The sequence below is a fragment of the Octodon degus genome, unplaced genomic scaffold (genome assembly GCF_000260255.1).
Source record: "Octodon degus isolate 3935 unplaced genomic scaffold, OctDeg1.0 scaffold00058, whole genome shotgun sequence".
Classification (NCBI taxonomy): Eukaryota; Metazoa; Chordata; class Mammalia; order Rodentia; family Octodontidae; genus Octodon; species Octodon degus.
In genome coordinates, this window is record NW_004524634.1 from 2226246 (window position 1) to 2250488 (window position 24243).

Below are 24243 nucleotides of genomic sequence, written 5' to 3' on the forward strand. Positions count from 1 at the left end.
TGATAGCTCAGTAGAATAAGCGCTTACCTGGCAAGCGCAAGGGCCTGAGTTCAATCCTCGGTTCTGGCATACCCCCCCAGAAAAAACCAAAAGTAGTCCTGCTAATTCTTCCTACTCAGTGGACCTCACCAGAGCCCGCTGGCAAAGGAACCTAGGAAATGTAGTCTGCAGAGTGAACCCTCAGAAGGCTAAGCAGATGGCAGTAAGATAAACAATCAAACAACAGTTATTGCTTTCTTCCTTTAGTAAAAAGTCAAAAGAAAAACTTAGGAAAATATTGGCAACAGAAGTAAAAGGTCACTATGCTAATAAGTTTTAATGATTAATAAGAAAAAATAAAATTTGCAAAGAATAATGAATAAACAAGTAACTCCCAGAAGAGAAAAACACTGACTGTTAAGTGTTTAACCCAGCTGGGAATGGTGGAGGCACACATCTGGATTCCAGTCCTCTGGGCCGCTAAGGTAGGAGGATCCTAAGTTAGAGTAGACCCTGAGCAACTTAGCAACTTTATGGAGCCCCTGTCTCAGAATTTTATTCTTTTTTTTTTCCCGGAACCGGGGATTGAACTCAGGCCCTTGCACTTGCCAGACAAGTGCTTATTCTACTGAGCCATCTCCCTGGCCCTCAAAATTTTAAAGGGTGTGGAAATGTAATTCAGTGAGAAGGCCCTGGGTTCAACCTGCATTACCGTAAAAAAAAAAAAAAAAAAAAAAAAAAAAAAAAAAATTAACCTTTACTAATCAAAGAGTCACATTAGGACACCATTTCCACTATCAACTTAGGAAGCAATTATTTAAAATCATAATATCTGGTGCTAGGATGGTTTGAATAGTGCTCTTAAAAAATAGCAATGTGTAGATCGTGCTTCCTGTCTAACTGGGTCTCACTCCCTGCGTGGCTTCGCTCCCGGGAAGCAGATGCCATGACGCCCATTTTCCCTGAGGCAGAAACTAACGCCCAGAGGTCAATGAACTGTCCCAAAGCCACACTGCTGGCTTGTGGTGGGGCAGCCACACCTGCTTCACAGCAGGCCGAAGGGCCAGTGAGTTTAAAACCTCTTTGGAGATCCACCTCGACAACTAGAAAACACGTATTCCCTTTCACCCAGTCATTCTACTTCCGGGAACCCATCCCCAACCACCAGCCTGGGGCCGTTTTGCTCTCCGCAGCAGCAGGTGAGCACATCCTTTGAGGCTGGGCTGTGGGAACGTCACAATGTACAGTTGGGGTGTGGGGTGACAACTGCGCTAGCTCATAATGTATCGCTAAATGAAAAGATGCAGATATGTATATACGGTGTGTGTGTTGAGCTGTATTTTTAGTTCCCACACTGTATTTTTCTGTCTTCCACTTCTGTAGTAAGAACAGGCGCCGCCAGGCGCGGGGCTGCGGATCCAAAGCAGTGGCCCAGGCGACTGGGGCGGCGTGTCAGCTCCGAGCAGCCGCGGGGTGGTGGCGGGCAGGGCTCTGGGGGACTCCGGGCTTTTGGTCTCTCCAGCGAGTGAGGCGACGAGACCTCTGCGGCCCAGGAGGGCTCGGTAGGTTCCTGGCATCCTGGCGGTCGCAGCCCCCAGCAGAGGCAGCACCCCCAGGGGAACAGCGGGTGGCGCCCCAGGCCGGCCCGGCCGAAGGCTCTGGCGCAAAGTCGCAGCCTCGTCTAGGGCTGGGCGCCTGGGCTATGCCGGGGCGCGAACAGGGATCCCAGACCCTGAAGGGAACGAGTGGAGAGCAGCGCAGCCTGGCTCTGGGAGGCGGGCAGAGAAAATCTTCCAGCGGGTCGCCCAGAGTGACCTCGAGACCAAGCATTCCAGGTAGGTGGGGCTGGTGGGGACCCTCGCCCGGAAGGAGGTGGCCGGGTGCTTTCATCCAGCCCCGCTCACCCGGGCCCGCGCCGACTCCAGCGCCACCTCCCTCTCTGAGTGGTCGAGGAACCACTCCCAGCTGTTCGCAGCGGCGGTGGGCAACGTGGAGTGGCTGCGGTTCTGTCTGAACCAGGATCGCGGGGAAATCCGGAGCGACCGAAAGGTAAGGCCTTGGGAGATGAGGAGGGAGTAAGTCCACAGTCGTTTTGTCATCGGCTCCCTCCCCAACTTCCCCTTCTAGGAGACCCCTCTTGGGACAGAGAGGCAGGGAGAGCTGAGGGCACACACCAGGAGCTTTGGAAGGGGTGTACCCACCCAGGGCACTGCGAGAAGGGAGAGCCCCATCGCTGGTGGTGGGCCATGGGGCCAGCTGCTCAGCCTTCTCCTGCCCCACTCTGCCGCAGGGGTTCACTGCCATCCACTTCGCAGCCCAGCGGGGCAAGCTAGCATGCCTGAAGGTCCTGGTAGAGGAGTACAAGTTTCCTGTGGACCTGCCCACCAGCAGTGGCCAGACGCCCCTCCATCTTGTCATCCACAAAGACAACAAGACCATGGCTGTGCTCTGTATCCACTACTTGCTCAAGAAGGGGGCCCCCATCAACATGTGAGTGCAGCCTGCTCCAGAAGCTACGCCTGGAGCATGCCTAGACAGGAACTCTGCTCCCAGGCAGGCAGCCCTGTGCAGGACAGGCAGAGGAGCTGAGGGGCGGGGTCATGTCCAGGCAAAGTAGTGAGTAAGCTATATACTGCAGGGGGTAAGAAATAAGGCTCTGGAAGAGGACAGACCCAGTTCACGACCTGGATTTGCCACTTGCTAGGACAGTGGAACCTTAGGCAAGTCACCTAGCCTCCAAGCCTCAGTCTTCTGGTTTCCAAATCCATGCGGACATTGGAATCTCCTGGGAGCTTCCAAAATACCAATGGCCGCGTTCCATTTGAAGGCTGTGATTCAATGGATCTGTAGCACATCCTGGGCTTTGGAAGCTGAAAAAGATTCCTGCATGTTTATCATTGCAAACCACTGGCAGTGCCTCCATCTGGGATTTGGGAGGATGGCAGTACATGTCACATGGCACTGCTGTGATAACTAAGAAAAGTGCATGGCTGTAAGAGACTGTGTTCATTCAAAATATCTACTGAGCACGTACCATGTGTACTAAGTACTATTCCAGAACTGGAGGGTACAGCAGCGAATATATAGAAATATTCCCTGCCTTGTAAAGCTAACATTCCAGTGCAGGCATAGACAGTAAATTACTAAACTAAGAAGTGAATGAAGGCTGGGGATATAGCTCGGTGGCATAAGTGCCTGCGTGGCAAGAACAAGGTCCCTAGTTCAATCCCCAGTACTACATGCTGTGTTGGCCCCAGAACTCTGGGCATGCCTTGTAATTCCAGCACTTGAGGGGTTGAGACAGAAGGATTACTATGAGCTCAAGACCAGCTACAAAAGTGAGCACAGGGCCAGCCCAAACTACGTAGCAAGACCCTGTATCAAAAAAAAAAAAAAAAAAAAAAAAAAGGAGTAAATGAATTCTGACAAATCATGGTTCCAAAAGAAAAATAAACAAGGTGATGGGATGGGAGCAAGGGGGCAGGAGGAGATATTTAAATTGGAATTTGGAGACTATAATGCAAAGAGCCAGGGAGATGTGTTGCAGGCAAATGGGGCATCGTATGCAAAGGGCATGTTTGGGAAGGAGAGTGGCAGCCAAAGGATGGGGTCCAGGAAGAGGGAGGGTCCAGCTCCCTATGGGCCTTGGCAAGGCATGGGAAGAGCTATTTAAGAACAGATGTGGGGCCAGGGAGATAGCTTAGTAGAATAAGTGCTTGTCTGGCAAGCACAAGGGCCTGAGTCCAATCCCCGGTTTCACAAAAAAAAAAAAAAAAAAGAAGAAGAACAGATGAGGTTAGTGGCTTCTGGCCCAACCCCAGTCTCCTTCCAGCACATCTTACATCACCTACCTCCTACAGTAAGATTTTTCTCTTACTATTTTCATTTAGTCCAATCCCTCTCTGTAAAAACTTGAAGTCCAGTGAGGACAACAGACACAGCCAGGGTCACCCAGTGAACTGGTGGCACTGAGGGGTTTGGAAGCTGGTTTGTCCACCTATCTGATGAGCAATGTTTCTGTCCTTCCTTTTTTGCCCTTTTCCTTCCTGGTGGGGCCCTCCAGTCCGACACGCAACGGCTCCACAGCCCTGCACCTGGCAGGCCGTGAGGGCTTGCTGGGCTGCCTGAAGGTTCTGGTGCAGCATGGTGCCAATGTCCACGCCCAAGATGCCAGAGGCTGCAAGCCCATCGACTACTGCAAAATATGGAACCACCGTGCCTGTGCCCGGTGAGAGAGTGAGGGCCACCTGAAGCCTGCCAGCCACCCCCTTTCCCAGTCCTCTCTCACTCCTTCCCCAGGGCCCTCACCCAAGGCTGGGTCCGGGTAACCAGACCACAAAGGGACAAACCTGCTGAGGAAGACCTCTGCCTAGGATATTACTGGCAGGGTTTTGCCAGGCCTTGCTCCTTTATGTTAAAAACTGTTCTCCTTTGCTACCCTGGGGCCCCTGGCTCCTCAGCAGGTCAGTAACTTGGCCAGGTCATCACGTTCCTCTTTCCCCTCAAAGTATATAGTTAGCCAAAAGGGCCTGACAGTGAGATGGGTCATCCTGCTCATCCCTACCCCAGCCACCCCACCCACCCCACCCAGGTGCTCAGCGTTCCCTGGTCTTCCCGTCCCATGGAAGCTCAGTCTCTATAGGATGACATGCCCTTCCCTTGGTGCCAGGTTCTTGAAGGATGCCATGTGGAAACGAGACAAGAAGGACTTTGCTTGTGAGATGTGGAAACTGAAGCGCCTCATGGAACACCTGACACTCATGGAGCACAACTACCTGCTTAAGTATCAAGTAAGGGGGCATGGGCAGGGCCAGGCAGGAGCTACTATGCAGGCTTGGTGGAGCGAGGGCAACTAGAGCACTCATAGCCAGAAAGAGCCACCCACTCCCCTGGACTCTGCTAAGATTCCTCCCTTATAAGCCACTTCTTCAGGTCATAAGTATTGTCCTATGTCAAAAGCAAACACAGCAAATCAACAAATCATCATAAGCCCAGTGCACTGCCCTGCTTCAGGATGATAATCTGCAATAAGACCAGACCCCATCCATCACATTATGGTTAAAAAGAAAAAGCAAGGCCAGGCAAGGTGGTACATGCTTATAATCCCAGCACTCCAGGAGGCTGAGGCAGAAGGGTTGCAAGTTGGAGCCTAGCCTGGGCAACTTTGTGACTTAGTGAGACCTTCTCTCAAAATTAAAAACAAAATAAGATAAAAAAGTACTGGGGATGTAGATTAGTGAGAAGGTTCTGGATTCAACCCCCAATACTGGGAGATAATAAGATTTGTCCTTCTTCCCAGCACTCGGCACACACTCATCTGCCAGAGAAGCACGGTGTGGCCCCCACTCCTGCTGCTTTGAGACTAGTAAGGAAGCAGGTTAAGGAAGCAGGTTACATTCCCACAGGGGTCTAGAAGATGCAGGAAGTGATTCTTAGGAGTCTCTGAAGATGGGAAGCCTTTGGCCATGGAAAGAAGTAGGGAGAGGCTGGCGCAGCAGAGGGAATAGCTGCCCGCAAAGGCATGGGAGCACATGGAAACACAGTATACACAGAGAACAGATGGGGACCAGATGTGAGTGGAGACTGACAAATTAGATTTGGCAGGGGTCCAGAGCAACAAAGAACTCTGGGAGAGAGGAGCTTTGAAGGAGGTATAATTACATAAGATGCAAAACCCAGAAAGATGCTGGGATCCTAAGTAGATCGCTACATGGGAAAGGCTTCAGGGCTCCTCCACTGTGCCACTCCACAGCTCATTCCTCACTGTCTGTGTCACTCAGTCCTCATAGCCACACAAAGGTCCAGAGAAGGCAGAGCCCACCTGTTTCCTGTGGTTCTATCCCTTCCCAGAAGCCCCCTGTAGACCTCCATTCAGGGAATCTCCTGTTGGCCTCAATCATGTGTCCATTCTTGATCCAGTGACTAGCACAAAGGAAAGATATCTGCTGATTGACTTAGGTGCAGGGCAAGGCTGATGGAATTATGATGATTGGCTTAGCCTAATCAGAGCCACCCCCGAAGCTGGGTCAATCTCCAAAGCATCTGATTGCTTAGCAACAGTCCCAGGCTAAGACACTGAGATAAACAGGGTGGGGAGGTTCTGGAACAGATGAAAGGTTCAGTTCCAGTGGAGGCAGGCCAGTGCTCAGAAGTCACGGCCTTCCATGACTAGGCCCACTAGGTCGAAGCAACCTGCCCAGATTCTCTCTACCCAAATCTAGGCCATCCAAACCCTTCTAGTGTGTCTTTCTGGGGCTTCCCTTCTCATGTGTCTGTTTCCCGGATTAAAGCAGAGAATCACAGCAGGATGTATCAGACTAGGCATTCCGCGGGAGGGAACTTTTCTCCCATAAGGTGTATTTTGCTTAGGGGGGAGATTGTGTCTCCCTGCTCGAGCTGGAGGCTTCCCTAGCTCAGAGGCTGTTTTCCCCCATCGGAGTGAGGCTTCCCTATAGAAAAACCTTTATCTCCTCCTTAGTCCAGCAGCTCCCTCAGGGTCACAGCTGTCTCCTCCATCAGACCAAGATAGGTGTTCCTCTCATCAAACTTAGATATTCCCTGAAGCAAGGACAGGGTCTTACCAGTTAGGCCAGAGATTTGGAGGCCTGCAGCCACAAGGCCTCGTTCCACGCATGCGCAGAGGCGGCCCTCCACCACTACTGTGTGTCTTTTGTTGTAGAAAGAACATCAACTTCTGACAGAGGCCAATTTCAGGAAGTGGCTCCATGGCAAGCTGCCATCCACGGTCTCCAGCACCAAGCAAGAGGCTTGCCCTAGTGCTCTCTCTGAGATCTCAGGATCCCAGATTTCCAGAAGCTTCTACCACCGCAAGGAGGCCAGCCTGCAAAGCCAGCCTCGGCCTAAGGTGCCACCCGAGGCAATCTACAGGCAGCCTAAAATCAGTCAGCCCACGTTGTGGACTTCCAGCAATGACCCTGCCAGGTCCTACCCCCGTGTCATCAGCTGCCTACAGCCCATTCCTCTGCGTGTTGGTCCAAACCCCCGCCAGGAACACGACTTCTGCAATTTCCTGGAGATCTCTCCAGACCCACATGGTGGTGCACAGCTGCGTACGGTAGATGGCCACTGGGTGGTGCCTGTACCCCAGCTCCCTTTCGAGGTGATGATCCGCATGCTGCACCCAGGGGTGAAGCCATACAGGATGAAGGTGCCCCAGGGGTTTTATGTCAAGAGCATACTGGATGTACCCCAGAGGCGGCACTTGGACCAGAACACCTTTTGGACAGACACCATGGCCATGAACCTACGTGAGACATTTGATGAGGCCTTCCTGGCAGCCATACGAGCTCATCAAGGGCTTTCTGCCTTGCCCTCCTCCACCACCCCCCTGTAAAGGTATCCTGGTAGTGCCTAGAATGAAACTACCCACTGAAGGCTGGCATGGTGATTCATGGTGTGGAGGAAAGGGGGAGGCTTGCCTATGAGCTTCCAAGCCCCAAGCTTCATGACAGGATCACTCTATCTTCCCCCAAAACCTAGACCCCAGGCCTCCTCTCTGCAAAATATCTTAACTCTCCCAGAGAATCCAATAAGGCAGAGCCCTGAGGTTCAGACTGGGTGCCATCATTATTCTAACAATGTAAAAGTGACACTGGTTCCCCACTGCCTTCTTACTTCTACCCCAGCCCACCAAGAACAAGGCTTCTGGGATGAAGGGACCCCTGGAAATTCTGTCTCATTCAAATTAAGTTCTTTACTGTTGTAGGCTGCAAGCCTTACCTCCCTCCCAATTATGGTACTAAAGATTGAACTCTGGGCCTTCAAACTGAGCTATAACCCCAACCTCTTTTGTTTTGATTGGGTGGTGGGTATTTGAGAAAAAGATCTCACTGAGTAACTAAACTGCCAAAGCCAGACTCTACTCAGGATTCCCCTGCCTCAGCCTCCCGGAGTGCTGAGATCAAGGTGTGTGCCATCATCCTCACCATTCATCTGCAGATCCAGAGTGGTTGAAGGAAAGCTATTATGTCACCCCAGCATGCAGTTCCCTGCTAATATGGATCACCAGCCCTTACTACCAGCAGCCACTGGTTTCCACCACTCAGGGGAGCGCAGGTAGCACATCTGGGGAGAGGTAAGATCCGCAGTTTCGATATGAGACTACAGAAGCACCCATACTTCTTTTACGAAGCCTTCCGGGGTCCCCTGCAATTCCCTCATATAAATTACAGTTCAATCATTAAACAAACATTTATTGAGTGCTTTCTATGTGCCAGGTGCCAAACCAGGCACTGATGATACAAAAATTCAACGACAGTCCTTGCCCTCAAGGAGCTTACAGTCTAGGGGGGAGAGAGATTATAAAGCAGGCAAATAAGCCCAAAATGATCTGTGCTGGGGCTAGGGCGGAGGGGACATTCAGAGCTTCTTGAAGGAAGTAAAATCCAAGATAAGACTTGACAGAGAAAGTACCAGAATGAGTGAAGGGGAATCAACGTGGTGAGCGCAAGCCATGGTGTGTCCGTCCACAGGAGGCGGGGGCCCAAGTAGAAGAGGATGATGAGACGGGAGGTGAGCAGGGGCCAGGCTACCAGGAGACTCACATGTTAAGGGGTCTGGACTTCATCCGAAAGGCAATGAGGAGCTACGGAAGGTTTGAGGCCAGGGAGTGACTTGATCGACTGCATCTGAAAGACAACTCTGGCTGGCTGTGGGACAGAAGCAACAGGGGACTACCAGAACAAAGCAGGCAAAAGCTGATGATGATGAGGGTGCTCAAACGAAGAGATGTCAAGAAAATGGATTTGATCATTTTTAGAGTTCAGATGTAGGGATAGAAAGGGAAAATTTGAGAGCAAGCGTCCTGTCTCCTGAGTGGTGCAAGGGCCTAGGCAGGTACCCAAAAGGGGAGGCCGCCTGGCAGAGGACAGTAAGGGGTACCATGTCTGAGGTGTCTATGGACCCAGAAGGCAGCAGAACTGATGCAGAAGATTGGGAGAGGCAGGCGACTGCAGGGAGCACTCGGTTCCTCAGCAGAGTCCCTGAAGCCATCAGCATGGAGCAGCTTCCCAGGGAGCCCACAATAGAACACTGCAAGCCAGTGTGCATGGAGCAAGCAGAGAAACCTAAGAAAGGGAGACTGAAAGGAGCAGCTAGAGATGGAGCAACAGCCACAGAAGAGCCAGGGAAGCACAACTGCAGAAGCAAGCAGGACAAGCGGGTCAGCTGCTGCTCAGATCCAGCAGGGTAGTCTGCAGAATCAGCTGGATTTCATGTGTGAAGGCCCTGGCTGTCCCTGACAGCAGCAGAGTGAACAGAAAAGTTAAAAAAAGCTACCTCATCAGGGGAAGGAACCAAGTGGATGGCAAAGGAGATGAGGACCAGCTGCCTTTCCACTGGGGAGGGTACTGTCCTCCTGTCCCCTACTTGGTCCACGGAGCAGAAAAGGGCCTGGCAATTTTACTCACACCCAAAGACCAAACGTGCCGTCCTCCCAGGGAAAGCAGAAGGGCGAAGCGGTGCTCTTACGAGCACAGAAATGCTAAAGCCAAGGAAATAAAGGGGTATGATGAGACTTCAAGCAGTGAAATAAAGACGCTCGAGCACGGGGGTCTTGCCAGTGACTTAAAGCGCACCGGGGGACAGTGCATCCTGCACCTGCCAGCCTCACTGTGAGGTATAGGACGCGGCCAGCGAGGGCGCTCGTGGGGACTTCATGCCGATGTGCACTGGTGAGCATGGCAAGGCACTAGGGTTGGAGCACAAGATAACGCCTGCTGGCCTGCGCCTCAGCCTGGGCCTGCCTTCTCGGAAGGCGGAGATCTCCCCCGGAGTGAGGAGCGCACAGAACAGAGTGCCAGACCTTGTGTGCTCTAAAGAGTGACAAAAAGCCTCTCCCAACCAACCTTGTTTCATAAAAAAAGTCTAAGCCCAGGCTGCCTGGAAGCTTATTTTTTTTAAGCCTGAGATAGAATTTCAGCCAGTAAGTACTCCTTTTCCTCAGAGGAAGACTTATAAATAGAATACTGTGGATGTTCTGAAAAATCTAACCCAATCCTCAATTGTCTCCTACTCCCTGCCTGCATGGCACAGAGCCTTGGGAGAAGAAGAGATGGAAGAGGGAGGTACATAAGAAAGGCTGCTGCTGCCCCTGGCCTCCACGCCCACCCGGCTCTGCTCATGTCTGCCCCCTCCCTCTAAAGACAAGATCCCTCAAGAAAGGCAAGACTCGGACCCAGGAGAGGAGTTCCTGGAACAGAAAGCTAGTCCAGTTGAGGCAGAAAGTTAGCAGGAAGAAGGAAGATGAACTTTTGGGATATTAAGGCAAACAGTGCCACCTAGAATCTTTATTCAAACGGGAATCAGCAAATGGACAAAAATCACAGTTCAACAGCAAAAACCATTTCTCTTGGAAGTGCCAAGCTGTGTCCCCTCCCTATGGTCATCTGCCCAGGGAACTTTTCACTGGCTGTTCTCTAGCTTCATGGACCCTGCCCTGCCTCCCCTGGCTGAGCCTGAATCTCCCAACCCACCTCGGGAGGGGGAGAGGAGGCTGAGGAACTAGGCCACCTGGCTAAGCAGGCTTTGCCACCTCCCTGGAGCCCTGTGAGGTTATGGCCCCTGGCAATATCAGATCTGAGCCAAGCTGAGCCCCCAAGGAGGGTGAGGATGGGGCTTCAGGACCAAGGGGAGGGAAGCCAGGGCTGGTGGAAGGTGTCTTCCAGGCTCCTGGCCCCTATCTAGCACAGAGGCCCAGGGGCCTGACTTCTGATCCTGCCCCCACATTCCCTCCCCCAGGGGGTCAGTATATCTTCTGACGACTGGGCAGGATGGCCTCTTTGATGAAGGAAAAGACAACCAGGATCCCTAAGCGTTTTCCCCGCTTGCCTTTGGTGAAGTAATTGGAGACCACATCATCTGTGGAGACACAGGCAGGCAGATGGGCGTATGAGATGAGTGCATGTGTGTACCCCATTCCCAGCCCCAGCCCCAGCCCCCATCTCACCACAAGGCTGGGCTCCAGCTCCCTCAGATGACTGGCCTTGCAGGTATCCCCTCACCCGGCCCATTACAAACCCCTGCTCACCTCCTGGTTGCATGGTGGAGGGCAGGACGTTCTCCCCCGCTGAAAGTGACACAAAGAACGCGAATGGAATTATCCACAGGCAGAAAGTGAAATAGGCCAGGACCTGGCAACGAGAGAGGCACCAAGAATGGCTGGGTATGGTTGTCAGGGGTCTTGAAGAGCTGACTAAGGGTACACAGAAGGCCTGACCCTCATCTCTACAGAGCCAGGGTATCTCAGAGATAACTCAAGGGCTGACCACATAGCTCAGTGGATTAAAGCATCTGCTTAGACACAGGGGCCAGGAGTTTGATCCCTGGGCCTGCTGTGCCAGCCCCATCCCCGGGGCAAGCTGAGATGGTGTTTGAAATTGGGCATGGTGGCATGCGCCTGTAATCCCAGCACTTGGGAGGCTATAGCCAGAAGGATCACTACAAGTTTGATCTACACAGTGAGACCCTGTACACCCTGTCCTAATATACAAAATTAAATTAAATTAAAATTAAATAAATTTTAAAACAGAGATAACTCAATGGGGAATGGTAGAAGCTAACAATGACTGCCACGCTCTTCAGCAAAGTGTTGTTATTCTTTCCTGGGGCTGCAAACCCAAGGCCTAAGGTCAGAAAAACTGCTGGGAGGAGGAAACACAAGCTGGCCGCCAGAGGGAGCTGGGGCTCAGGGTTTTAGCCTGCCTCGGCCTGGGAGGTCTGTGTCTGAAAGGGCCTGCGCAATGTTTTTTCTGGCCTCAGGATAACACCATTTGGGACCCAAAAATTTTACAAGGGGAAAGCAGTGTGTACCTCAGTCTAAAGGATCTTTTCTGTTCCTTAGTCATACGGCTTTCAAAAATCATATCACATTTTATTTCACTCAGGATGTGATCTCTGAGTGGACTCAGTTTCAGACCATGGCTGAAATTATAATGCAAACAGGCTGAGGCCCTATTATTCCTCTGTCCCCAGGACTAGCTGCATGTGCTGGATGCTTCTTACCTCTGAAAAAGGATAATATTCTTCTGCAAAAAACTGAAATGCTAAATAATGATTCACCACCACTAGTCCTGTTAAGGGAATGAAGAGTTGGTCAGTTTGAGGGTAGGACACACAGCTAGGCTTCACAATGTCAACTGGCTCTGGAACTAGGAGCCCTCACATCTTACTCTTGACTTTGCAACCAAAACAAGAGCATGGCTTTGGGCCAGTACACAATCATCTAGAACCAGTTCCGCATCTAGCAAGATAGGAGAATCAGCTCCAGCCTGCTCACTGAGGAGGGCAAAATGCGTAAAACTAGACAGTAGGAAAGAAAGCTATGGAATGTTATAAAACTGAGACTTCGATGTTACTTAATCCAAAACATCATAACCATGAGCTAGTTTTTACCGAACATGAGTCCTAAAGCAGGCTCTCTCAGCCAGATGTGGGGGTGCTTATAATCCTGACACTATACGAGGTTGAGGCAGGGGGAATCACAAGTTCAAGGCCAGCCTGGGCAACTCAGGGGGACCCCGTCTCAATCAATAAACAGCTCTCCCATGAGCAGTAATGGAGGAAGTCATGGGTATATAAACCACTCCAAACTGGGCCATGGGAAAAGCTGCCTCAAATACAGGGACATAGCTGTAGATACTCTATACATCCTGCTGTAAGTACAGTCTAGGATGCTTGAGAATATGGAGTGGGCTCTTTCCCCTTCCTGCCTGATGGTAAGGCAAGCAGTTTGAACTGATATAGTTTGATCTTGGTCCCACACATACCTCCTCAGAGTGCAACTGAGGGTAAGAAAAAGCAAGCAACAGATCTGAGGGACAGGCTGCTCAGAGGCAGGTGTCCTTGCCTGTTTCATGACAGTGAAATGCAAGCATCAGAAAGAATGTGTTCCTTGAAACTGCACCCCTCACACATACACACCTCTTTTCTCCCCTCTTGCCTCTCTCCTTCTAAAGCAAAGACAACACCTCTGGTAGGTTTAGCCACAGGCAGAGGCTAAGGGATACCAGAAAGCAGGGGCCACTAGATCTTTCAGAAAAGCTCCCTCAGGAATCTAAGTGCCAGGCTGAAGAAATAGCAAAAGGAAGCCAGGGAGCTGGCCACCAGTAAACAGAAGGGGTCTCCCTAAGATGAATGTAGAAGGGGCCTGGCCACTCCTACAAAACCCACTTTTGTAGTACTAGGGATTGAACCAGGGCTTTGACCCTGCTAAGAAAATGCACTACCACTATGCCATACCTCTAGCCCTTTCTATTTTGAAACGGGTCCTTGCTGAGTTGCCCATGCTGGTTCCAAACTTGTGATCCTCATGCCTCAACCTCCCAAATAGGTAGGATAACAGACATGTATCACCGTGCCTAGTCCTGCTTAAAAAACTGTACGGTGAAATCACAACAAAGCATTCAGGGAAAAAACTTAGTTCTGGGGGAACTACCCGCTCAGGCCCCCCTCCTGTCCCTCTCTCGGGACAGGAACTTTCTTTCTCTCAATAAATATATTCTGCTCATAACTTCCGTTTGTTCCTAAAATTCATTCTTATCATTTTGGAATTTCCCACCGAGATCACAGGACGGAAGTATGAGTTTGCTTTTCTTTCATAAATTCTGAATTGGGACTTGCTTAGGTAACAAATTTTTATGCTTCAAATGTTAATATGTCTTTGCCCATTGCTCATAATTGTTCATATTTTGCCTCATACAGTTTTGCCTACTTGCTTTCCTATTTGATATTGGTTTCTTTTTTTTTTTTTTTTGAGGAACCAGGGATTGAACTCATGCCCTTGCTCTTGCCAGGCAAGCGCTTATTCTACTGAGCCATCTCCCCGGCCCTTAGCCATCTCCCCAGCCCTTCCCATTTGATATTGGATTTAATCAATTTTACCTGAGCAATGGTGCTTGTAATCTCATTGGTTGACCATAGTTTTGTCCCACCTCATGCCCAACTAAGCAGTTCCCATGTCTTCTCCACCACCTTACACCCGCCTCACCACATGGTTTTCCTCTATAAAAGTCCCTGCAAGAGACAACTTCCTGGGGAACTACCCACTTGGGCCCCCCTCCTGTCCCTCTCTTGGGACAGGAGCTTTCTTTTTCTCAATAAATATATTCTGCTCATAAAAGAAAAGACTTGGGGCTGGAGAGATGGCTCAGTGGTCTAAAGCACCTACTTGAAACAAGCTTGGCAAAGCACAGGGACCGCGGTTCGATCCCCAGCACCACATGCCAGCCAGACCCGCCCCCTGGTGGGCTGAGCTGGCCACACACACACACAATAAATAAATGTAATAAATAAAAATAAATAAATATTAAATAAAAGAAAAGACTTAGTCCTAGTTTTAACACTAGGCCTTCTGTGTGGATATTCTCTCTCTATGCCCTCCTACAAGAATAAAGAAGTAGCTCCATTACACCTCTATTTGATATCCTGACTCAAGGCTAGGAAACCCAGTAACGAATAGCAGGAAAACCAGTAAACCTTGTGACCAAATACTTTTTGAAACCGTCTCGGTACACACATGGAGGCACTTATAATCACCTACTATGTGCCAACTGAGTATCCCAACAGTCCTTTCAGAAACATCCCCTCAGAACAGACTGAGCAGCTAAGGCCAAGATAGTGGACTCCCAAAGTCAGGAGTGGTGACAGAGCAAAGGCCAGAAGCCTGGAGTCCTCAATCTAAGGCAGCTGTAACCACTGACAGTGGAACCAGAAAAAGGAGCCCCATGGGGCTCGAGCACCAGGCCATGGCTGCAGTCTCCCAGCAGCCTGACAGGCTCCAGGTTTGATCATGACGGTGGGCCCAAGGGCTGGATAGAAGCTGTCCACCTGCCGAGGAAGAGCTTTGGGCTTTTGGGGCCAATGGGTTTTCTTTCAGGCTGGCATTACTCAATCAGGCCTCTGCCTCCACCAACCCATAACCTATTTTCTCTTCTCAAATCCTTTAAACTTCCCTGTTTAGGAAAGTCCTCCCAACCTGAGCTCCCACCCCTCAAAAATTCTAGGCACTGTGGCCAAGGTGGGCTCTACGGTCCTCATGAGTGAGAAGCCTGTATTACAAACCTCCTAGAGTTCATCAGTGGCCCACCTCCTCTCCCCTTCAGTACCCAGGACTGAGCTAAGCACATACAACCACAGGAGCTGCTCCCTCCCCACTCTGCCCCTTCTCACCGCACGACAGGATGAAGTTAGGCGAGGTCAGCATGATGAAGGGGAAGGTCTGGAGGAGGCCAAAGTAGACGAGGTTGGTGAAGAGGCCCACACCAATCATGCTGGTGGGAAAGCACTCAAAGACGTACAGGCCAATCAGCACAGCCGTGGAGAACTGAAACAACCAACACAGTGCACAGAGCCCTTCTAGGCCACTGCCCAGACTCCCTCAGCCCGCCTGCTCTGGGTCGCACTGGGTTCATGCTTCAATCTCATTTCACAGTGCCTAGCCTGGGTCTCCCACCTAGATTCTCAGCTGCCAAAGGACAGCATCTTTAAATGCCAATTCTCAAAATATTTTGACAAGCAGCTCACAGTAAGGAAAATATTTCACACAACCAACCCAAGAGATATGTGCAGCTGGCAGAAATCTATCTACCTGGGGCTGGGGAGATGGCTCACTGAAGTAAGCAAGTGCAAGGACCTGAGTTCAATCCCCAGTTAAAAAAAAAAAAAAAAAAAAAAAAGAAAGAAAAAAAATGAAATCTATCTACCAGCAGTCACTCCTTGACTGGAGTCTTGGGCCCTTGACTTTAATGACAATGACATCTTTATGAACAGAAGCCTCCCCTGAGGTCAGGGAAGGGCAGGGTCAGGGCCAAGGGAGGTGCACCCCTTATGAAAAATTCATAACTTGAAATAGAAAGAGGACAAAGAGGAAGCATTAGAAACTGTCCTTAGGTTCCACTAAATTCTAAGTGCTGAGAGCAGGGCAAGAGGCGAAAGCCAGGGAGAAACAACCAAGCAAAGACAAAGTCAAGGGCCTGTCAAGAACCTACGGTATGCTGTCACTTTAAGCAACTGAGAACAAGGTTTGCAGGGAAGCAGTGCCACTCAGGAAAGGGCTGGAAAGACCTGGGCCCAGGAATGCAGACCCCAAAGGCTGAGCACAGGGCGGGCAGGTAGACGTGACACCCTCAGGCAACAGCAGAGCCAGGGTTCTCACCACCCAGGCCAAGCTCTCCCTACCTTCTGTTCTGAGACAGAGCAAGGTAACCCTGGGGAAAGGTGCCACTTACCCAGATCATGTACTTTATGATTCTGCTGGTGGCCACTGTGTATTCCTCTATCAGTTCTGCCAGGTAGTAAAGTCCAGCGGCTGGGGGATGTCAAAAAAGCAAGCAGGGGGAATTATCAAATGAGCTCACTGCTACCACCCAGTCATTCCCAGCAACCCGTGTGGTGCCCTTATTCCTCTGGAGAAGAGGAACTTTACCGGGGCAAAATGAATGGAAGCTTGGAGTTGACTCCTCAGCACAATGCTCACCTCTGGGCCAGAAAGCGTATTTCACCCACTTATTCAATAAATACTTGTGGGTTACTTAGTATGGGGCAGGTACTGGGTTGAGTGGTGAAAATACAGCAGAACAAGATGTACAAGGTCCTTCCCCCAACCCAGCAGGAAGGAGGAGGAGAGCAGAAGCGGACAGCTGGGCGATCCCCGTAGGAGAATTACTTTAGGACAAGTATAGGGCACTGCCGCACCAGCAAATCTCTACGGAGGGCTTCCCGGAGGAGGAGACCTCAATTGCGATGGAGCAGGCAGCAGCCTGGAGTGGGGGAAGTGTCAAAGGCAGAGAGCAGCAAGTACAAAGGCCCAGAGGGGACGCCAGTGGGTGTCGGGGAAAGTTCGCGCGGTGCGGTGGGCCCGCGAGCGAGGGAGGGGTTGGCAGTTCGCGGGGGTGCGGGTCGCTCAGGGCACTTAAGTCACCCTTGCCCAGGCGCAGCTGGGCGGACTTTGTGACATCTGGCAGAACCCGGACAGGCGAAGCTGCCGAGCACAACAGCAAGGGCAGGACGTGGCAGGCCGGGAGGTGAAGCCAGAGGCCGCCGCGCTGGGATCCCCTCGACTCTCTCCGGACATCCCGCGAAGCGACCCCGGGCAAGCACAGATGCCGGGGCGGGAGCCTGCGCGGGCCAGGGTCGCGCACTCTCACCGACGGCCAGCGTGATGAAGCCCACTTGGATGAAGAGCGACAGCCAGCTCAGCACGTACATGAACCACATGGTGCCCCCACCCAGCCCGCCCCCGGCCGCCGGGACGGGCCTCCGCTCTTCGGCTCCGGCGACACGGAGCCGCCACAGCCACCGCCACCGCCACCGCCGCCGTGTACCCGCCCCGCCGACGGACGAGTGCGCAGCGCCGACGAGAGGAGCCCGGCCCGAGTGCCGCTCCGTGCTGCGTACGCACTGGCGCCTCCTGCCGGCGCGGAGGTCCCAGTCTCTAGTTCCAGCGAGTGGACGGCGGGCCGCTGCCGCGGTACAGGAGACACCAAGCCGAGACGAAAACCAGGCGTCCCTACAGCGGCTTGGAGTACAGGTTTACACTGAGCTCTCTCTTGCCCTCGCAGGTAACAGGCACAAAGTTATTGAATGCGTATCATGTGTCATGAGCTATGCTAAAAGCCAGGCTCTATCTATGGAAGAAATTGATCAGTTGATGATCATTTTCTGCATCGGAAGCTGGGGCCAAAAGATGTCACAAAAGCCAAGCATTCAGGAGTTGGGATGACTTTAATTGGTCACCTTCAGGCCTAGCTCTCCCTCTCGGCTGAGCTCTTCTTGGGGTACCTTCTATCCTATAACGCCCGCCCAGCGCTGGGTTCGCAGGGCGCCCACTAGGCGGCGACTGCGCTTAACTACTATTCTGGGAGAGTTAGGAGCGCACGGAAAGGCACCGCCGCCCTTGTTAAGAAGTCCCCCATCTAGTGGCCAGGACAAGCACTTTTTTTTTTTTTAAGTGTGAGTAGTGGTATTTTTGTGTGTTTATCTCAGAATCATATTTTTGATGCATAAAAATAAATGCCTATTATTTAAAAAAATCATTGGATTACAAATGGGCAAGCAATTCCACTCTGGGTGTACTCCTGTAAGCAACAACATTTGCACAACAATGTTCATAGCAGCATCATTCAGAAGCGACAAAAAAGTGGAAACAACACAAATGTCTATGGATGAATTACAGGACAAACAATGTAGCCCATACATACAATAAATATTATTTAGCCTTAAGAATAAATTAAATTCTGACGCATGCTACAACATGGATGAACCTTGAAGATATATCAATTAAAAAAGTCAATTATGTGAAGGATGAAACTTGAAGAAATAACGCAAAATAAAGAAGCCAAATTCTATATGGATTCATTCATATGAAGTATCTGAAATCATTAAAATTATAAAGATAAAAAGTAAGGGGCTGGGGGGGGGCTGGAGAGATGGCTCCGTGGTCTAAAGCACCTACTTAGAACAAGCTTGGCAAAGCACAGGGACCGCTGAAACCAGGCATGGTGGTGCATGCTTGTAATCCCAGGGCTGGGAGGCTGTGACAGGAGGATCACTATGATTCTGAACTGTGTAGTGAGACCCTGTGCCAAATTCATAGATTTAAAAAAAAAAAAAGGTAAAAAGTAGGATGGGGCTGGGGAAATAGCTCAGCAACATAAACGCCTGCCTGGAAAGATCCTGAGTTCGACTTCTGGAACAAATAAAAAAAGAAAGTAAGATGCTGGTTGCCCAGGGTTGGGTACAGTGACTAAGGAGACTTTTTATTATTATTATTATTATTTTAGGGAAAAGTGTTCAGGGTCTCACTACTAGATTGGACTCATAGTGATCTGTCTGTTTACAGCCTCCCAAGTGCTGGGATTACAGGTGCGCCACCATGCCCAGTCTCAATTGCCGTTTCAACATGCCTCAGGGGCGGGGCCAGCAGAGCAGGCCGAGGGATGAACCCCGGGCCCCTGCATCTGCTTGCAGGTGCTTTAATCCGCTGAGTTATTTGGCTGGCCTTGAAAATATGTTTGCTTAGTGGATACAGAGTTTCAATTCAGTAAGATAAAGAAGTTCTAGAGATGATTGATGATGATGGCACAGAACACCATGAATGCGCTTAATGCTACTGAATTGTGTGGTTAAAATGCTAAGTTTTCTATTATGTATAGTTTACCACAGTGAAAATGCATATAACTACAAAACGGAGCATTTACATTGAAATACAAGCATAAACGATTTTAGAAAAACAAATGTGTGCTACCACAATATGTGCTTTACTAATACATAACAATCAAATCTAGTAGAAAATCTAACAATTTCCACAGTGACAAGGCAGGGATGAGTATAAATGACATTTCAAGATATCTTCAAGCATACAATTAAGAGAGCTGCAGCTGCTAACTACTGTGACTCTGCCGCCGCCACTTATGATAGAAGGAAATGTGAAATTCCAGATGAAGTAGAGATGGAAACTTTTGCCTTTGCAAGTTTCCAGGTTCCTTGAATCTGTCTCCTGAGTTCTATAACTGCCGACTTCTAAGACATCTCTAGCGCCCCAGTTAATAATTCCTGAGAGATGTTTAAGGGCAGTGGACCCTTAAAAGATCCTTTTATTTATTTATGAAGCTCTTTATTTCAGCTCTGTGAGAGACTGAATGCAACCTAAATGTTCATTAATAGGAAACTGGTTAAGTATATTTTGGTGTATGATAAAAACAGAGTCACATGAGGATGTTCTGTACATGCACATGTAGGACTTTTGATAAAACCAAGAGGATTGGAAGAAAGAATCCACATATATTTCTTTATGTAAAATATCCCTAGGGGGAGAGACCAGCAAGTGCAGGGACCAGGGTTTGATCCCTGGCACCACATACCATACCAGTCTCGCCCCCAGGTGCACTGAGCTGACAACCAAGACCAGGCATGGTGGCACACACCTGTGATCCCAGTGCTGGGGAGGCTGAGACAGGAGGATCACTATGAGTCTGAGCTGTGTAGTGAGACCCTGTACCAAATACATTTTAAAAAATCTCTAGGATATATTAGAAAATAGTATGTAGATCCTGTAAACCTTGTACTAAATACATTTTTAGGGCTGGGGAGATGGCTCAGTGGAATAAGTGCTTCCCTGGCAAGTGCAAGGGCCTGAGTTCAATCCCTGGTTCCGCCAAAAAACAAAACCAAACAAATACATTTTTAAAAATCTTAAAAAAGAAAATAGTAGAGCTGGGGGGGGCGGGTTATAATGCTGTCTGGTAGTGTTTGCCTAGCATGCATGATTTCATCCCCAGCATCAAAATACCCAGATAGTTTGCTTCCTTGAAAGAGAAGGGTCAGGGCTTAAAGAATAGGATAGTACATTCTCATTGTATACATTTTTATAATCTTAAAACACTTTTTACATTTATTTTCCAATTTGATGAAACTATTATAATTCATATTTTGTTTTTCCCACAATAAATCCATTTATAAAAAAAAATCTTAAAACACTGAACTATGGAAATATATTACCTATTCATAAGGTTCAAAATTAAGATGCTCACAGTATACAAGGACTTGCTGAGATGCCTCACTTGTTCTACTACTATAGTCACTTTGTGAGAAAAGCTAGTGATTCCTCAAAGGAAAGAGGGCTAACCTTGGGTCGTGTGTCCTGGTCATCCCTGATTGGGCAGCTGGGGAACTTCGTGCTCAGCACTTTCTATCAGGTGGTTTGTATTTGAGCAACAGAAGCATTGGTGAATAAAGAAACAGTAAACTCTTTTTTTTTTTTTTCCTTCAGTACAGAGGATTAAGCCTAAGGCCTTGGGATTTAATCTTCAGCAACCTGCCCTGACACACACATTTTTTTGAGACAGGTTCTTGCTATTCAGTACAGGCTGGCCTTGAACTCACTTATGTAGCTCATGCAAGCTTCAAACTCACGGTGATCCTCCAGCCTCAGCTTCCTGAGCGCTATGATCACAAGGCATATGCTACCACTCCTGTCTCAGTAAACTCTTAACTAGCTTTTTTTTTTCCTAAATATTTTTCCAAAGAGGGAGGAAACATAAAAGTTTCCCCAACCAGACCTAGAGATATGGTAACTTGAGGTGCCAAAAGACTAGGGGCATTCACCACAGACCAAGCCAGCAAGCGCAGTTATTCCAGGGCTGGACATTTTCACTTCCCCACAGTTTTAGCACCAAAACTGGCCTTGGGAAGGTTAGCTGAGCACTAGAATTTCTGCCAAGACCAAGAAGAGAGAAGCTGCCATTTCCTGGGAGCCATGAGCAGGAGCTAAGAAGGGAAAGCCCCTGCCCCATCTGACCTGACACAGCTCAGTAGGACAGGACGGGACCCAGGATGCTCCTGGGACCAAGCCTAGCAAGGTAGCAGCGTGGGGAGAGTGAGCTCAGGCCTCGGTTCGAGGAGGGTGAGAGGGAGCAGGGGTACCCACATTTAATTGGAGGAGCTTATTTCTAGAGTGAACAGCATTGCAGATTCAAAAGTGACTGGTCAGATTGTAGGCTGGAATACTGGCAGACCGGTGTACGTATATGTACTCGTTCCAATGTTACTCAAACTCCTTTAATTTATACCAATACATTCATGTGTCATTTTGTGGTACTGGGGACCTAACCCAGAGTATTCTACTGCTGAGCTAAATCTCTAACTGTTCAAAACACACACACACACACACACACACACACACACACACATATATACATACAGAGAGAGAGACAGACAGAGAGAGAGAGAGAGAGAGAGAGAGAGAGAGAGAGTCTCAATTGTCCAGGCTGAGCCTGACCTTGTGATCCTTCTCCCTCAGGCTCCCCAAGTAGCTGAGATAACAATTATGTGTCACCATACTGGGCTCATCTGTGACCGTTCAATGCCTGCATGTGTGGGGAATTCCTATACTTGTATAGCTTATGAGGGGAATTTGGGGTAAGCTAGAAATTTCAATATCCTATGAATCTTTTCCACAGGAATAGATAACCAAATCGTTTCTCTGCTTTTTGGCTAAAATCAAGGGCAGAAGACAGTAAATTCTAGCAATTACAGTGTTTTTACTCTGTGCCAGCCACTGTCCTAAGTGATTTGGATGAAATAAGCTATTAAACGCTCACATCTAGTGTAGGAGATGAAAGTTATTATTTTCTCCACCTGAGAGATAAGAAACCAAAGTACAGAGTGGCGCGTTACCGCGTCCACAATCACGCTGCTAATCCTGGGGCAGCCTGGCTCCGGAATCCTCAGGATGCTCTTCAAGTCATATGCCTTCACAATCGGTCTGCTTGTCAAGTGCCTTTCGGCCAGTGGGCTGAGCCCTGCCTTCTGGCCCCTGGGCTTTTCCTCGCCTCTCTGCCTTCATCCTTGCAGGGAATAAGGAATACACCACAGGACTCTAGCTTAGATTACCTCTCGTCCTTTCCAGCAGCTGCGCTAACTCAGCTCCTCAAACTCCCAGACTTCACTGCGCTCAAGGCTGTAACGGGCCTTTAATTGAATCTGTGGTCTCCCTGGCCACTTCAGTGAGACTCGTGCATCCCTCCGAGGCGCTGGGGAGGCTAGATTGTGTCCTTTAAGGTTGAAAGCGGAGAGGGGTCCAAGTTCCCCCAGGGTCTGTCCTATTGGCTGCTGCCGCCTAGTGGCAGCCAAGGGAGCTGGAGAGGATCCCAGCCAGGGATTAATTTCTCCGCCTCCTTGAAAGGATCTTGGGGACCTTACCACCAGATTCAGAGTGAAGGCCAGGTCTGGGGACCCTAGAGTGCACACATCCAACACCCACATCACACCCGTTACACCGTGGACACACACTGCTGCAGACCGGGGCCTCCTCGCCACCTGTACCTCTGCTACCCCTTGCTCGCCAGGCTGCAGTCCCTGGCTAGCGCCCAAGAGACACCACGGAGTCAGACAGGCCTGGAGGCCCAGGCTCTCTCTCTTTCCTCCCAGTACCTTTTTTCCCCTGCATTTCCTAAGCCTGGTCCCGTCTCCCTACCAGCTTCCCAGGTTTCACGGAAGCACAGGGCGGGACAGGAAGATTTGAGGAAGTAGGTCCCGCTCATTCCATTCCCACCACATACCAGACATCCCCACATGCTGGGGAAAGGGGCTCTCTCCTGTGCAGGTCCACGCAGTCCGCAGGTTTGCTGTTTGGTATGCCGCAGCAGGGTAGCCAGAGCAAACTTCTTGGAGGAGATGAAGTACAAACCAAGAAAAACATCTGTCTGCTCCAGTCAGCAGGGCTTCGGGACTTTCTGCACTGTGCCTCTACCCCCACCCAAGCAGTTGCCCCATGCTCCTGCTCCCCTCCCCCACCCCATCACATGCTGGGGCCCCAACGTAGGTGGCTGGGTTAAAGAGCTTTCTAGGAACAAGCGTTCACAGAACTCTATGAATTGCCTCAGCAGCGTCTTCGGCCCAGCTGCTGGTCCTGAGAGGTCCATGTGTAGGGCTGGGGTGGGGCGAGGGGGAATGAGGAGAGAGAATGGGACAGGAAGAAATAAGATCCTGGCATATTGTTAATTCAAAATGTTAAGAAATAAAGAGATCGCTGAAATTGAAGGATTTACTGAACCATAACAAATGCTATCCAGGAAGAAAGGATCAGCTCTGGGACAGGTTCTGTACACTAGCAGCAGCAGAGCAAGGTAGCCACAGAATTTGGAGAAAAAGAAAATAAACCACTTCCATGAAGGTACCTTGACCACAGGTAAGGGAGGTGAGACAAAGTGAAACACTCAATTTGGGGGGCAGGAGGATAATCCAGGAGGAGAAGCACCTGTCACTCATTGATTGGCTGGGGATGAAAGGACACCGTGGTGGCACCTTCAGGGTCATCCTCTGGGGGTTCTGCACCAATGGTCTCAACTTCTGCTCAGCAAAGTGAATTGAGTTCTTTTGTTTGTTTGACCTGAAGCTATTAGCTGACTAGTTTGTTTTATCTCTTCATCTTCTGGTCTGTAGCTAAATTTAGGACATCTCAGAATTTTTCTCTTACCTGTCTCTCTCTGTCTCTCTGTCTCTGTCTCTCTCTGTCTCTGTCTGTCTGTCTCTCTCTCTCTCTCTCTCTCTCTCTCTCTCTCTCTGTCACACACACACACACACACACACACACACAAATACACCTGCCCTAGACTTTCAACTCCTGTCAGAGACAGCCTACTTGCCACAAGAGTAAAAAACCATCCTTGTTCCCTTCTGCCACCACTGTCTCCCTGCCATTATTCAAACAGCTCCAGGCAGTGTCCTGTGACAGGAATTCTTCTTTCT

At 49.8% G+C, this 24243-nt stretch overlaps 2 protein-coding genes across 5 annotated transcripts; one reads left to right on the forward strand and one right to left on the reverse strand.

Moving 5' to 3' along the window:
- The first annotated feature begins 925 nt into the window (after positions 1–925).
- On the forward strand, positions 926–7707 carry Ankrd53 (ankyrin repeat domain 53). Its single transcript, XM_004634158.2, has 8 exons — positions 926–1045; positions 1112–1178; positions 1700–1814; positions 1905–2028; positions 2270–2469; positions 4043–4207; positions 4649–4769; positions 6659–7707. The coding sequence occupies exons 1-8, from the start codon at positions 926–928 to the stop codon at positions 7331–7333; spliced, it is 1587 nt and encodes a 528-aa protein (XP_004634215.1). The 3' UTR covers positions 7334–7707.
- A 468-nt stretch (positions 7708–8175) lies between these two features.
- Positions 8176–23078, reverse strand: Tex261 (testis expressed 261). 4 transcript variants are annotated; one of them, XM_023718412.1, is made up of 7 exons: positions 17142–17301; positions 16399–16473; positions 16224–16303; positions 15166–15319; positions 12001–12068; positions 11027–11129; positions 8176–10857 (listed from the first exon to the last, which is right to left on the reverse strand). In XM_023718412.1, the coding sequence occupies exons 1-7, from the start codon at positions 17209–17211 to the stop codon at positions 10742–10744; spliced, it is 666 nt and encodes a 221-aa protein (XP_023574180.1). In that variant the 5' UTR covers positions 17212–17301; the 3' UTR covers positions 8176–10741. The 4 variants fall into 4 exon arrangements, with proteins under 4 accessions (XP_023574180.1, XP_023574182.1, XP_004634117.1 ...); XM_023718414.1 differs by lacking the exons at positions 16399–16473; positions 17142–17301 and adding an exon at positions 23055–23078; XM_004634060.2 differs by lacking the exon at positions 16399–16473.
- Between the last annotated feature and the right edge of the window lie 1165 nt (positions 23079–24243).

Bases quoted from the DNA above. Each gene is read 5' to 3' on its own strand.
- Ankrd53 (XM_004634158.2), top strand. From the start codon at position 926: ATGACGCCCATTTTCCCTGAGGCAGAAACTAACGCCCAGAGGTCAATG. The intron at 2,029-2,269 runs GTAAGGCCTTGG...ACTCTGCCGCAG, and splicing joins AAATCCGGAGCGACCGAAAG to GGGTTCACTGCCATCCACTT. The intron at 4,770-6,658 runs GTAAGGGGGCAT...CTTTTGTTGTAG, and splicing joins ACTACCTGCTTAAGTATCAA to AAAGAACATCAACTTCTGAC.
- Tex261 (XM_023718412.1), bottom strand. From the start codon at position 17,211: ATGTGGTTCATGTACGTGCTGAGCTGGCTGTCGCTCTTCATCCAAGTG. The intron at 12,069-15,165 runs GTGAGAAGGGGC...TTCCCTTAACAG, and splicing joins TAACTTCATCCTGTCGTGCG to GACTAGTGGTGGTGAATCAT. The intron at 11,130-12,000 runs GTAAGAAGCATC...TCTCGTTGCCAG, and splicing joins AATATTATCCTTTTTCAGAG to GTCCTGGCCTATTTCACTTT.